We start from the raw sequence: 13,499 nt of genomic DNA, 5'->3' as shown, positions 1-13,499 counted from the left end.
ACTGTTAGTAGGTAAATTAGGGAAATAATTAAATACAATGCATTGCACAGAAGCCTTTACTTGGTTTTATATATAAATATATTTGGAATTTATGTATCATGGGTTATACAGTAGTTTAGATAGGTATGAGTAACAATATATGATGCTTACTATGCTGAAAAAATATCCATTTTACATACAGAAATTAGTTACACGGCTATGTGTTTTGCATAGTCCCTGGAGGAAACAGAAAATGGCTGCTACATTAATTATGATAGCTGAAACTGGGGGCAAAGGCAGCATACTTATCCATTTTTTTGTTACGTAAACCAACAAATGGCATGCTTAAAAAGTGACGTAAGGTAACAAATGTGGCAGTGGAGCATTTCAGCTCACCAAGCTATATCCCTGATAAGGTTTTCAAAAAATAGACAGGCACCATTAATCAAAGCACCAAATGAAAGCGACGAGGAAGCGTCTTAGATGTATCACAGAGCAGAGCCAGATCTGCTGGCTGAAATCAGCCATCTGTGATGGAATGTGCTTTTAAAATGTCAATCATACTTAACATGATGTATGAGAGTACCAACGATCTGACACACAGCCTAAAACAACTCCCCAAACAAAAAGGACAGTGGAGCTTTAGATAACCAAGATAACAAAGATGTGCCAGGACTAGTTATTCTTATCCAAAGTGAAAGCAAAACTGCATTTGAGCACCTTCATAATCCCTGGTCATACTTGTGCAGTCAATGCCAAGTGCAAGCAATAGTCACAGCATATCCCTCAAGATCCAATGGCTAAAAAACATCCCTTTTAGCTGCACACATCAACTCTAATACACTTTAATGCACCATCTTCATCAGTCTCAGAGCATCTTTGTATATTATGCTGCTTTCATGGACTCCATAAGACATTCTTGTGAATTCAGCATGATCGGAGCTGGTATAATGCTGTAGGTCCTGACCACATTGAACCCAATGTGTTGGAGGGACTTGAATTTATTTTTCTCCAGGTGGCTTAATGGCTGGTTTCTACTTAGCTTGGAAACTCATCAGAAGAGTGAGTGGTCATACAACATCCAAAACAGCTGCAGGAGAGATAAACTGGTACTTGACAGGATAGCTTAAACAAAGTGGAGACTTCCTCTTGTGTAATCCAATGAAGGTTTAGCAGGACTTGCTTCAGAAAGTTTTCTTTTTCTCTCAGTGGCTTCACAGTTTTCACTAGTTTTGTCTCAGTTTGCCAGGTCAGGTTGAGACTTATTTTTAACACTCAACATCTGGAAGCATGTAGTCAGTGTAGTCAGGATCGCCTTGGCTTTGCACAGTTTTTTCACCTTCCTCTTCTCCTTCCTCTTTGGATGTCTCATCTAGTCAATGGAAGTCAACAGACAAAGCTGGTTAATTAGTGTATGGAGCCTAGTTTAGCCCTAAGATTTCTGTCAATTGGTATAATCAGACAAGGAGCATTGTATTTATATACAGTATATATAAATATATACATTCATACATGTATTCATTTGGGCTGATTTTACAGACATGGATTAGACATAGCCCTAGATTAAAAGGTGCCTCTCAGTGATGGTACACATATATGCCATCACTGCCATATACAGTATACAGTATGGGTACATACCTATAACAAATATACGCAAACTCAAACTAGGCTTACTCCAAGTCTGTGAAACTGGGCCCAATCCAAGGCTGGTCTAAGACACTCCTAATCTGTCAATCCTAATTGTAATCACCGAATACCATTCTGCCACTATATGGGCAATTTGAACAAAGTCTGTCTACTCAAAAGTAACACAAACCTGTAGCAATTGCAAAACCAAACCATGTTACAGTGTGGTATGCCTGTGTGGTGAGACCTTAAGCAAGGTCACAACAAGGCCCTGGTTTTGCTCTGCCTTATGACTCAAACCTTGAGCCTGGTATAACCTGAATTAGATGTGTTATGAGGAGCAGGAAAAGGTCCACTAATGTTCAAAATAAATTACCCAGTGGTTAACAGAATACATACGCAACACATGTCATGGGTAGGGAGGATGTGACATTTTACGTGGAATTTTGCGAAAGTGCCAATCACATTCCAGCTTGTTTTTATTTAGTCTACATCTTACCTTTTTTTTTTTTTTTGCCATTTCTGCTTTCTTGGATAGCTAGAGTAGAGAAACAGGAAAGACTGAATTGAAAGGACCAGCTTTCTGAGTTCATACCATTTTAATGGACGGTCTGTCTCAAATACACCTGCCAAACTTTGACTTGAAAATGCAACCTGAGTAATCAAAAAGCAGCCAAATGTCTACGTTCTTTTCTAGTTCCTGATTCCAAACCTCCAAACAAAGTGATTCCTTAAGTTCAATACGATGTACAAACTCAGAAGCATAATGTGAATAGAGCCAGTCCATCTCACCTTCCACATGTACATCTTTTGCAGTAGCTCGTCTCTGCATGGCACCAATTTAATGAGGTTAAAAAACAAATGTGCTTGTGTTTGGATACTCTCAGGGAGCAGACCGGCTGGGTTACCTATTAATGAGTCACACTGTTTGAAGGAAACACTTGCCCTGCCTGCCAACATTCCACTGTCTTAGTCAATTAATGAATATGCCAAGATCTCATCCTGAGAAATCAAAAGAATGAGCATGCCAAGTTCTACCATGGCCACCTTGTTGCTGCCCCTTCTGGAGAGCTAAGAAGAGTTTAATTCCAAAAAGACATCCACCCACTTTTAAAACATGATTTAAAGCATGAAAAAAGTTATTGAATATTGACCATGTTAAGATATTTATTTACAATAGCAACAATAATAAGGATGTAATTTTCTACATTTTAACAACTTTCAAGTGATGGCTACACATGTCTGACAGTGTGGTCCATAACACTTTCATAGTGAGATGCCAGGCTAATAAAAACCCTGCTGGCATGCCTTGCTGTCACAGCCACAGTCTATTTATGTGTCTGCTCTCACCGGTATGATCAGTTGTGCAGTTGTCTGGGTCCTTACCGGACAATTGCAACCCAGCAAGGACAGGACTGTGTTGGTCAGGGGGGTTGTCACATTCAGATCCTGCAATTTGCAGGTCATATTGTAGATGGAATGGACTATGTTCTGCAAAACAGAGGGTATATGAGTCCTTTGCAACTAACTAACATATATATGCTACCAGTCAAAAGCTTGGACACACCACACTTTTCTTTATTTTTACTATTTTCCAAATTTCAGAATAAAAGACATCAAAACTATGAAAATAACACAAATGGAATTATGCATTGACCAAAAAAGTATTTAAAAAAGGCTTTAAGATAATGAAAAACATAGTACATTCAAGCAGGCGTGACCAAACATTTGCTGCTAAATGATTAAGTTGGCTAGTGCAATTTTGAATCCATCAGCCACTGTGCCCAGTTAACCAAAAAGTTAGTTTCATACCCTCAGTTAATGCAGGAAAGCAACATGTAGAGCCAGCCTGCATGTCAGCTGAGAGCTGAAGAATACTCATTACTCACGTTGTCTTGTGTGCAGTTAGGTGGCATGTGTTTCAATTTTGGGCAGGTCGAGTTTTGCAGCATCATTGTGATATTTCTCTCCTAGAGGATAAAGACATTACAGTGGTAAATATCAGTGATACAATTCAGGACCAATACATCTACTAGTTATTCATGAGGTAATCAGGTCCTCAAGGGGCAGCTATTTCCTAGTCTAAGCTTTGTTAATGATATTAATATAAAGTATGTTTAATACATTTGAGGGTATTACTCTATTGAGAATGGAATGTGAACACAGTTCTTTTATTTTACTTTCAAAGGTTCTTTTTTAGGGCATTTCAAAGGTGGTGAAGAGGTAGGGTTAGGTTGGGTTAGGCTTAGCTCACTGTGTTTACGGTGTCCATAAACACAATTCCTATGACTTATATCCAGACTGGAGTCACACTCTATTCACAAATAAATCTTAGTGTTTGCTTTAACCTGCTTGTTGTACCCGATAGGTGGGGTTTTCAGTACAGGACAATACAAGGAGTAAAATCACTGGCAAGTATTTGAAAGTCAATATAGAAAAACACCTGGCACTCCAATTAGGTTATAACAAATGCTAAGAATTATTTTACCCAAATAGGCTTATATCTAATATGCTTCATGTACCATTGGGGATATTTTGGACAGCTGTCTGACTTTGAGGGTGTAGTAACCGACCACTGGTTAAAAGACCACTGGTTCAATTTCTGACACCAACAGGGAGTGTGTTTCGCTGTGAGTTGGCAGTTGAGGGGCGGCTGAGGTGTGCTTAAAGAAATAGGTCATCCCAAAGTGAAAATTCAGTCATTATCTATTCACTCCCATGTCAGTCGAAACTCCGCTGAAGTTGGTAGGACCACCGAACACATGGTGAGTTAGCGCCCGTAGTCTCATCTCAGCCTTCTCCAAAACTACTGAAGTTCAACACTTTGCTGCACAAGCTCTTTGGAGAAATGTGATTTTCTGCTTCTTTTGGAGCTGCAAAAAGATGCCTCTGTTAACTTCAATAGTTTGGGAAAAGGCTGAGATGGAACTATGGGAGTTTTCATTTAGGGGCTGAACCTTTGCTTTAAGCAAGACACTCAATGACGTGCAGCACTGTGGCAAACCGTGTGTTCTGACCTCTAATAAAATAGATATGTGCGTGGCATTATGTGTGTGTACGGATATGTGATATTCAGATGTATGCTAGCTTTGCTGTACTAATTGTGTCTTTCTTTCTTTATGTATCTATGGCCTACAGGTGAAGCAGACAGCTGCCATAACGCAAAACTCTTTAAAGTTGTTTCATCTCTTTCCGACTTCATGTAAACTTGAGAACCAGTTTCTCACTAGTTTCCTTGTCTTGCTGTAGTTTTCTTGTTTTTCTTGCTGTACTTTTGGGAACGGGGCATCATTCAGTGTGCATCCTGTGGTTGAGGATCAGCATGCATCCTGTCTATATTAGACAGTATGCATCCTTCGCTCCTTGAGCTTTCATTGCCTAGCTGTGATGCTTGCTCCTTGTTGATTAACAATAAATTCCTACTGCCCTTGTGTGCACAACTGGTACAAAAAAGTACTATTCACCTCATCAGCACGGGAATTGGTGCCTTACTTACAGCAACTGTGATGTCCCCCGACACAAGGAACTCATAGTCGTCCGTGATGCTGCGAGGCTTGACTTCGCTGTCACAGGAGAGAGCTAGAGGCAGAAGCAGAAGAGCAAGGAGAGTGATGCAAAGAAGAGGCTGTGTGTCTGTGTGTGTGTGTGTGTGTGTGTGTGTGTGTCATGTCACAGTGTGAGAGACAAAGGGAGACAGGGAGACAGAGAGGTCAGTTTACTAATCACACAAAGACCAATTGTGTATTTGCATCTAATACAAGAGTTTCCAATCTTTCATGTTAAGGACCCCAAATAATAAGATTTTGTCCCTGTGACCCCCATATGGGAAGATTTTAGTTGTTAGAGCTTATTTCATGGTGGATGAACTAACAGTGGTGAGTGAAACATGATCAAAATAATCATTCTTATACATTCTCTAATTGTACTAATTTTTAGTCATTCATTTTGCTAAGGACCCCTAGTGGGGGTCTGGACCTCACTTTGGACCTCTGATCTAATACAAACAGTCACAATATGACGAACCTAGTAGTAAACTGCCCATATTTCATTTTCGTTCTCCCTCTCTATCTATCTATCTATCTATCTATCTATCTATCTATCTATCTATCTATCTATCTCACTCACTCATTCACTCACACACACCCACACCGATTACGCGTTGACATGAGAGAGGGTCGTGTGCAGATTTTCCCTTTCGAAAATGAACTACAGTAATCCTATAATAAATGTTATAAGGGTACTATATAAATATCACAGCAAAACTATACGATCCTATAGGAATATTACAGTGATACTACAAACACCATAAAGTACGATAAGGTCACTATAAATTAATTACTGAGTGCCACAGACATATTACAAGACCCTATAAGAACATTATAGGAATATTATTACCTTTTCCTGGACTTTCTTTGCAATACAGCAGGTACACAACCTGTAGACTGAACTGCAACTTACAGTATTAAGCGCTTCTCCCGAGAGATTCCCGTAAACGAGAAGACAAGCAGTTCCCGTAAATCCCCCAAAGTATTTCACTTTCCTTCTGACGGGCAGATGGGAAATTATAAACTCGGGATTTCCCCCTTGGACAAACATATGAATCGGCAACCATTCAGTCAGTCAGTCGGCACAGAAGGCAAGGAGACAGATGCGCACGATGTCGGCTCCCGGTAAGATTTAGATGCAGTAGACTACGCTGATTTACATGGTACAATAGTTCAGGCCACGCACCTATGCTTTTCCACCTTTGTACTAACACTGATGTAGTCTCGGTTTCAATTAGGCTCTAAATTATTGGATTTAATGGCGGTTTAATACAGTGCGTCACCAGTTAGGCCACTGGAGCTACATCCAGTAAGATTTCATTACTTACCATTGGTCATTCTTGATTCATATTCACTGCGAGCTAAATCTGGAAAGTGACACTCTCAGTTTTGTCTTCATAGCTGCTCAATTGCATAATATATCAGGTTTTATACTTGAATGGTGCCTTGAACAGATGGTGCCGTCCTCTCACTGTTCCCACAGTCCTTGCAGATTTTGCGCGCAGGAATACAGCCCTGTCCAACGTCCTGCGTAACGCAGCTCTGAAACCGCAGCATGTGATTTAACTTCCGTCCTCACAAGAGGTTTCACTTTACCGGGCAAAAAGCAGCATGGCAAAAAGCAGCATGTGGAGCCATGCTGCGGGGGATTCATCAAGTGCTAATACCAGGCTGTGTTGTGATAGGTGGTGGTTATATGAGCCCAGCGGGTCATTTGACGTCCCTGTCCCTCTTAAACAGAGAAGAAAATGTAATTTGTGGGACAGTTTTCCATGCCTGCCTATAGGTCTATGTCCCGGTTTAGGATACCTCTAGAAAAGGCATGTGGGCCTGAAACAGATTAGACCATTGCATGGCCCTCATTGATTGATTCAGATTGATTGGTGTATTTCTTGATTGATTGATTAATCGATTGATTGACTGCACTGATAGACTTAACTGTTAGGCTACTTGCCCACTGCGTCACTCACTAGTTCCGTATTTCACTCATTCATTCTGTCAGCACATGGCAGGCTGTATGAAAGACGGATGTTTGTATGTAACCTTTCTTATAGGCTTAAACCACATGGACGCTGCGTTTCAGCATAGGAAAACACATGCAACTAACAAAATGATTGTTGGCAAGAAAAAGTACCCTTTTAAGGATAAATATTAAGTTATTTAACTATAACTATTTAACTATAAGAAAGTAGATATCTTTTTCATATACTGACTACATGTTAACTAAACATTAGTGACCAATGAATTTCAGAGCGAACCTTTTTCCTCATGGATATAGCTATAACATTTTGTAATGAAAATCTGCTGCTCCTGACCATGTCAATAATACTGTCTCACTAATGAAAAAAAAATGGTAAGGGGAATGGATTGCTCACTCAGCTTGAATTAAAAAAATATCTCTCCCATCTGCAAAGTCAGCAGGGTGGTGTAGTAAGGAGGGGGGTGAGGACACCCTGCTGTGTCCTTGAGCATGACACTGAATCCCCACCAGCTCCACGTTTGCTATTTAGTAGCTGACCCTGGCCTCTGATCTCCCTATGAAGGGAGACACGAAATGACAAATTTCTCCTTTTGGGGATCAAGAGTATGTACACCAATCCTTTTAAAAGCCTGGCTGCTGTATTCTGAACAAGTTGAAGATGAGATAAAGCTTGACAATCTTTAAGAGTGTCAAGGCTACTAGTGTTAGGATTTAGCATACAGCTGTGTATTGTAAGCATAGCAATGAAAGGAAATGTTATGTCTATGAATGAAATGACCAAGAGGAAGCATGTAGAGAGAAATGAGGTTAGGACCCCGAATGGAACCTTGAGGTACTAAATTGTGCAGCAGAAGATATAAAATTGCCCATAGCAACAGAGAACTACCTGTCAGAGAGATATGACATAAACCAATTAAGAGCAATGTCCGTGACTGCCACATAGTCTCATAGACAATTAGGATTTTGTGATAAACGGTGTCAAAAGCAGCACTAAGATCAAATAGGACTGGGATTGGACATTCACCAGCTAAATGATCATTTGTGACTCTGAGTAATGCAGTCTGTACTAATGCTGTACTATGTTTTGAATGGAAACCAGACAGGAATTTTTCAAATAAATTGTTACTGCTTAAATGATCAATTAATTGTTTATACATAACGTTGTGTAGAACTTCAACCAAAAATGGACATTGGTCTTAAATTACTGGGCATGACCAGGCTTTTTAAGAAGGGGCTGGGCAAGTGCGTGTTTAAAATAGAAGGCAACAGAGCCAGTGACCAATGGGCTGTTTATGATGTCAAGAATAAACAGGCAAATAGTTGTAATGACCTCCTTTAGTAGTATGGACAGCAAAACATCACAGGACCAAAGTGAGCAATTAAGAGATATAATCTAGAGTTTGTTCTGAAATCTGATGAAAAGCAGAGGCAATCTCACATAATAAACTTAATTTTTCCTAATTACTTTAGTTTTTACTGAAATTCTGTCTAATCATTCTGTCAGTTGTTTTTTTCCTGACTTTCTGTTTCCTCTGTTTGAAATCATTTAAACTTGTGTTCTTACTAATCCATACTGTAAGCAGTGTCCAGCACCACTGAATGAAGCTCAGTATTGCACACAACCAAGACTTGGCCTTGGACTGTGAGTGGATAATATATAATGCCTCACTGCCTGTCACTGACACATCCCACATTTGACCAGCAGCACTTGGTGTCTGCAAGGCTGTCACTGCAAGCCCAAGAAAAGGTGGAAGACATGGATGAAAAGTTATTTAAACATGTATTGTCATTTGCGCAAAAAAAGGAAAAAGTCTAATTTAATATTCAGTGACTGAGGTTACAATAGGCTAGTGTAACTGACATGTTTGCCAGTGCCATAATGTGAGTCAGTGCATGGCAAATTGCCTGTCATTTTGACAGGGGCAAGAGATGTGCATGTGATACTGCTGTGAGGTTTATGGGAAATGGCAAAGTACTCTTAGTTCCTTCTTTCACAGTGCAGAAAACTGAAGCTGAATGTCGTAGTCACCAGCATTGGGACTAACAAATCACACCTCATGTCATTTGTGTGTGTGTGTGTGTGTGTGTGTGTGTGTGTGTGTGTATCATATCTTAACAGTGAGTGAAGATGAATGGAATTTTGATTGCATGTATGTGTGTGTGCATGTGTGTTACAGTGTTGGAGCCTAATTAAAGACATCCATCAGACTATGACAGTGGTGCTGGGAAGTGTTGCATCCTGGGATAGGAACGTGACCAGAGTAACCGTGACAACAGCAATATCAAACACCCAGGTGAAGTTACAAGCACAAGCAAGATTCCTCTTGTCTCCTGGTGGGTTGTGATTCACTTATCAACTATTTAATGGTTTTCACAGAGGACAGAGCATTGGATATCAGTGGTAGAAGGTGAAGTGTTTTAGTTGTTAGATTTCATTATTAGGGCCGGAGCACCGACCGGTGCGAAGCCCTATTGTAATGCAAGGAATTATTATTTTCCTTTTTCTGCCGAATGATTCGCATTTTTGAGGGGCTAAAGGTGCTCGACAAGTTGCGAAACTTTGCACATGCCTCAGAAGTGGTGAAAAATTATATATTTTATGGGTCTTGTGCATGGGTGTGGCAAAATGGCTCAATAGCGCCCCCTACAAAATTAAAAAAAAATACCCCTCGCACTACGTTTCACCTACATGGATGACATTTTGTAGGCACATGTATCATGTCCAGACTTAAAAAATACCTCAATAGGTGCCATGACCTAAACCCAACAGGAAGTCAGCCATTTTGCATTTATTGTGGCATTTTTGGCCATTTACAGGGGTCATACTTTAACGAACTCCTCCTAGGAGGTTAATCGGATCCACCTCAAACTTGTTCAGCGGATATAAAAGACCTTGACGACGACAAGTTGGTAAAAGCTTGAGTTTTCGTACAACGGCGTGGGCGTGGCGAGGCGTCGAATTTCCATGCTTCGCCACAAAACAGGAAGTGGTTTATAACTCCACTGTACATGGTCAAATCTGCCCCAAACTTCACGTTTGATAAGACTCCCGGCCTGAACACATCTACATGCCAATATTCAGTTATAGTCATGGGCGAGGCGTCGAATTTCCATGTTTCGCCACGAAACAGGAAGTGGTATGTAACTCCGCTGTACATGGTCAAATCTGCCCCAAACTTCACATGTTTGCTAAGTGTCCCGGCCTGAACACATCTACAGGCCAATATTTACTTATGCTCATAGCGCCACCTACTGGCAACACAGGAAGTGGTTTGTAACTCAGCTGTACATGGTCAAATCTGCCCCAAACTTCACACGTTTGATGAGAGTCCCGGCCTGAACACATCTACAGGCCAATTTTCAATCATAGTCATAGCGCCACCTACTGCCAACACAGGAAGTGCTTTGTAACTCCACTGTACGTGGTCAAATCTGCCCCAAACTTCACACGTTTGATGACAGTCCCGGCCTGAAGACATCTACAGGCCAAATTGGAATTATAGTCATAGCACCACCTACTGGCAAGACAGGAAATGACACGTTCTATACTGAAAAGGCTGTGGCACACCCCGACATGCGCGAAGTGCGAGGGCCCGATCATCGCTTTATTTATGTGTCAATTTCCCCAAACTTTCCCTCTGTTTTAGATGTTGCATTTCATTCTATGTATCATTCTGCATGGTTGAGGTTACATATAACACATAAAGAAGAACAGGGGTACTAGGCCAATCTTTTTTTTTTTTTTTTTTTTTTAATCTTTTTCTGGATTGCATTGTATGTAACAAACCCCTCTTATCTGACCCCCTCAGTAGGATACAAACAAACGCTGAAGTGTATTTCGAAATACTACTTGACCCAGGTCTGAAGTCTGAAGTCTGATAATGTCATAAATGATGGATGATGTAATAAGTTATCAAAAAAGAAAAATGTCCCTCTAAATGGGTCGAAAATGTAATAAAACCTGTTAATGTAATAAATTCTTGGATAATGTGATAACAGATTAAGCTGCAACCTAATATATATAAATACTAACACTACTAATAGTAATAACAATAAACTTTACTCATATAGCATGTTTCTAAAATCAGTTTACAAATTACTTTACAGAGAGTGAGAGAAACAAAACACAGAATAAACAATAAAGGCAACAACACAAGATTAAAAACAAAAGAAACAATTACATGAAGGCCAGCCTATAAAAGTGTGTATTGAGAAGTGATTTAAAAGGAGACACTGACTTTGCTAGCCTAATTTCCTCCGGCAGGCAAATGCCCAATCACCTTTTGTTTTCAGTCTAGCCTGAGGAACGGCCAACCTTGAAATCAATTCTGAAAGTGACAGGTAGCCAGTTAACCAGTAAGAGGAAGAGGAACCTTACTGGTTACCTGTCCCTTTCAGAATTGATTTCAAGGTTGCAAGGATTGGAATGCTGTGGTCTCTATGTTTGGCACCTGTTAAAACGCTGGCTGCTGCGTTTTGTTTGAGTTGGAAACATGAGAAGGACTTTAGACTGAGACAGGAATAAAGGGAGTTGCAGTATAAATGAGAGAAGATGAAGGCATGGATGACCTTCTCCAGGTCAGTGGTAGATAGGAATGGTTTGACTATTTCTCAGCTGAAAGGAACTAGGACTTTACATGCTCTTCAAAGCTATGGTCAAAGTCAAAATACACCTCTAAATTTCTGGCCACTGGCTTCACATTTGAAGATAGTCTACTTAGTTTATTTTGGATTAAGATAGTGGAGCTACGGGGACTGAAAAGAACAATTTCTGATTTACTGTTGTTGAGCAGTAAACAATTTTGAGCCATCTCGCTCTTAACGGAGGGTGTTGAGGCAGTTTGGGTTGTTAGGTCAACATCAGCATAGGAGTGAAAAGAGACGTTATGTTTCTGGATAATGTGAGATAATGTGGGAGCATGTACAAGAAAAAACAGTTCAGCACTGTGATGCTAACTCAGTGCCTCAGACGGTCCATTGAAGTTGCATCATCAACTGTTTCAAAGGCAGCGCTTGCGTCTGAAACAATTACAATTGCGCAATCACCTGCATTTGCTGTTAATAGAAGGTCATGAGTTACTTTGATCAGAGCAGTCTCTGTGCTGAGAAATTCTCTAAATCCAGATTGAACTTTCTCAAGAATGTTGTGGTTAAAAAAAAAAAACAGCAGCTGAGTTGAAACACCTTTCTCTAAAACATCTGATTGGAATGGCAGTTTTGAAACAGGCCTGTAGTTACTGAGGCGTATGGAATCTAATGTAGGTTGGGTTTCTTCAGGAGAGGCTGGACTGTCTTAAACAAATGGAAAGAAGCCAGTGTTCAGTGGGCTGTTGATGATATATGAAGGAATACAAGGGCTAACAATGTCAATAACGTCTTTAAAAATGTTGTGGGAAGAATGTCTATGGGACTGGCAGATGATTTCATATGAGAAACAGTCTCCTCCTAACTGAGGATGGACCTGAATAAAAACTAGGGCCACATCCACACTAATACGTTTTCGTTTTAAAACGCATAACTTTTGCTCCGTTTATGCTTATGTTATGATTACGTTATGATTATTGGAAATATGATCAGAGAAGAATGACATTCTTCCTTCCTGAAGCTTCCTTAACTGTTCCTTGGTAATTTAACATTCAATCTTTCATCATTTCATAATGGACTTTGTTGGTCTTCCATTTCCATTGTTCTTTTCTAAATTCTCTCCTTAAGGCCTGAGTGTGATTATTGAGCCATGGTAGGGAATATTGATACATTATCCAGGAATTGATTACGTTGACTGGTTTTATTACATTTTCAGCCCATTTAGAAGGACATTTTATTACGTTCTAACACGTTCTTACGTTTTCCATCAGTTATTACATTATCAGTTGCTACAACCCTTGATCTGGGTGTATGGTCCTAAACCACGGGAAATTCATGTCAAAATTACATGTACTCTAACTTAGCTTAGAAAACCTTAATTTACTCAGTGAGGCCTGTGAGCATAAAAAACACATTCAATTACAATCAACAGTTATCAGTAAACTTTCATTCCAGCAATCGTTCCACAATTCTTACACAAAACAACATTTATTTAATGAGATAAAGTGCTATTGTATAATATCAGTCAAGTACTCTGTTACATGTTCCTGTGAGGTGTGTGAAAAAGGATAGGGAGGCTGTTGTACTTCACCCACTGCCTTCTCCAGAGGGGGATTGGAAGGGGGGTGCTTCTGCATTGTATCCCTCTCATTACAGCAAATCTTTGCATGCAACCCAAGTAACCCAAGGCACTTTTTGCTGCCAGTCCACTCCAGCGGCCTCTTTGGAAAGGGGGGCGGGGCAGGATAGTGGCATGAACTGACAGATTTGCATGCAGGTAACAC

General features: G+C 40.1%; 1 protein-coding gene across 4 annotated transcripts; it reads right to left on the bottom strand.

Moving 5' to 3' along the window:
• Positions 1-53: 53 nt before the first annotated feature.
• On the bottom strand, positions 54-6,653 carry LOC144543490 (uncharacterized). Of its 4 annotated transcripts, none has more exons than XR_013507944.1 (5): positions 6,479-6,653; positions 5,102-5,238; positions 3,495-3,575; positions 2,956-3,096; positions 54-1,351 (listed from the first exon to the last, which is right to left on the bottom strand). XR_013507944.1 is itself a non-coding variant. In XM_078291414.1 (5 exons), exons 1-5 carry the CDS (start codon positions 6,486-6,488, stop codon positions 1,217-1,219), a joined length of 450 nt encoding a protein of 149 aa, XP_078147540.1. In that variant the 5' UTR covers positions 6,489-6,653; the 3' UTR covers positions 67-1,216. The 4 variants fall into 4 exon arrangements, 2 of the variants coding, with proteins under 2 accessions (XP_078147540.1, XP_078147539.1); XR_013507945.1 differs by lacking the exon at positions 6,479-6,653 and adding an exon at positions 6,001-6,043 and having other exon boundaries at positions 5,102-5,230; XM_078291414.1 differs by having other exon boundaries at positions 67-1,351; positions 5,102-5,184.
• Positions 6,654-13,499: the final 6,846 nt, after the last annotated feature.

This window comes from Centroberyx gerrardi, chromosome 22 (assembly GCF_048128805.1).
Source record: "Centroberyx gerrardi isolate f3 chromosome 22, fCenGer3.hap1.cur.20231027, whole genome shotgun sequence".
NCBI classification, from domain to species: domain Eukaryota; kingdom Metazoa; phylum Chordata; class Actinopteri; order Beryciformes; family Berycidae; genus Centroberyx; species Centroberyx gerrardi.
Note: the sequence above shows the minus strand (reverse complement) of the source record. Positions and strands in the feature narration are given on the sequence as shown.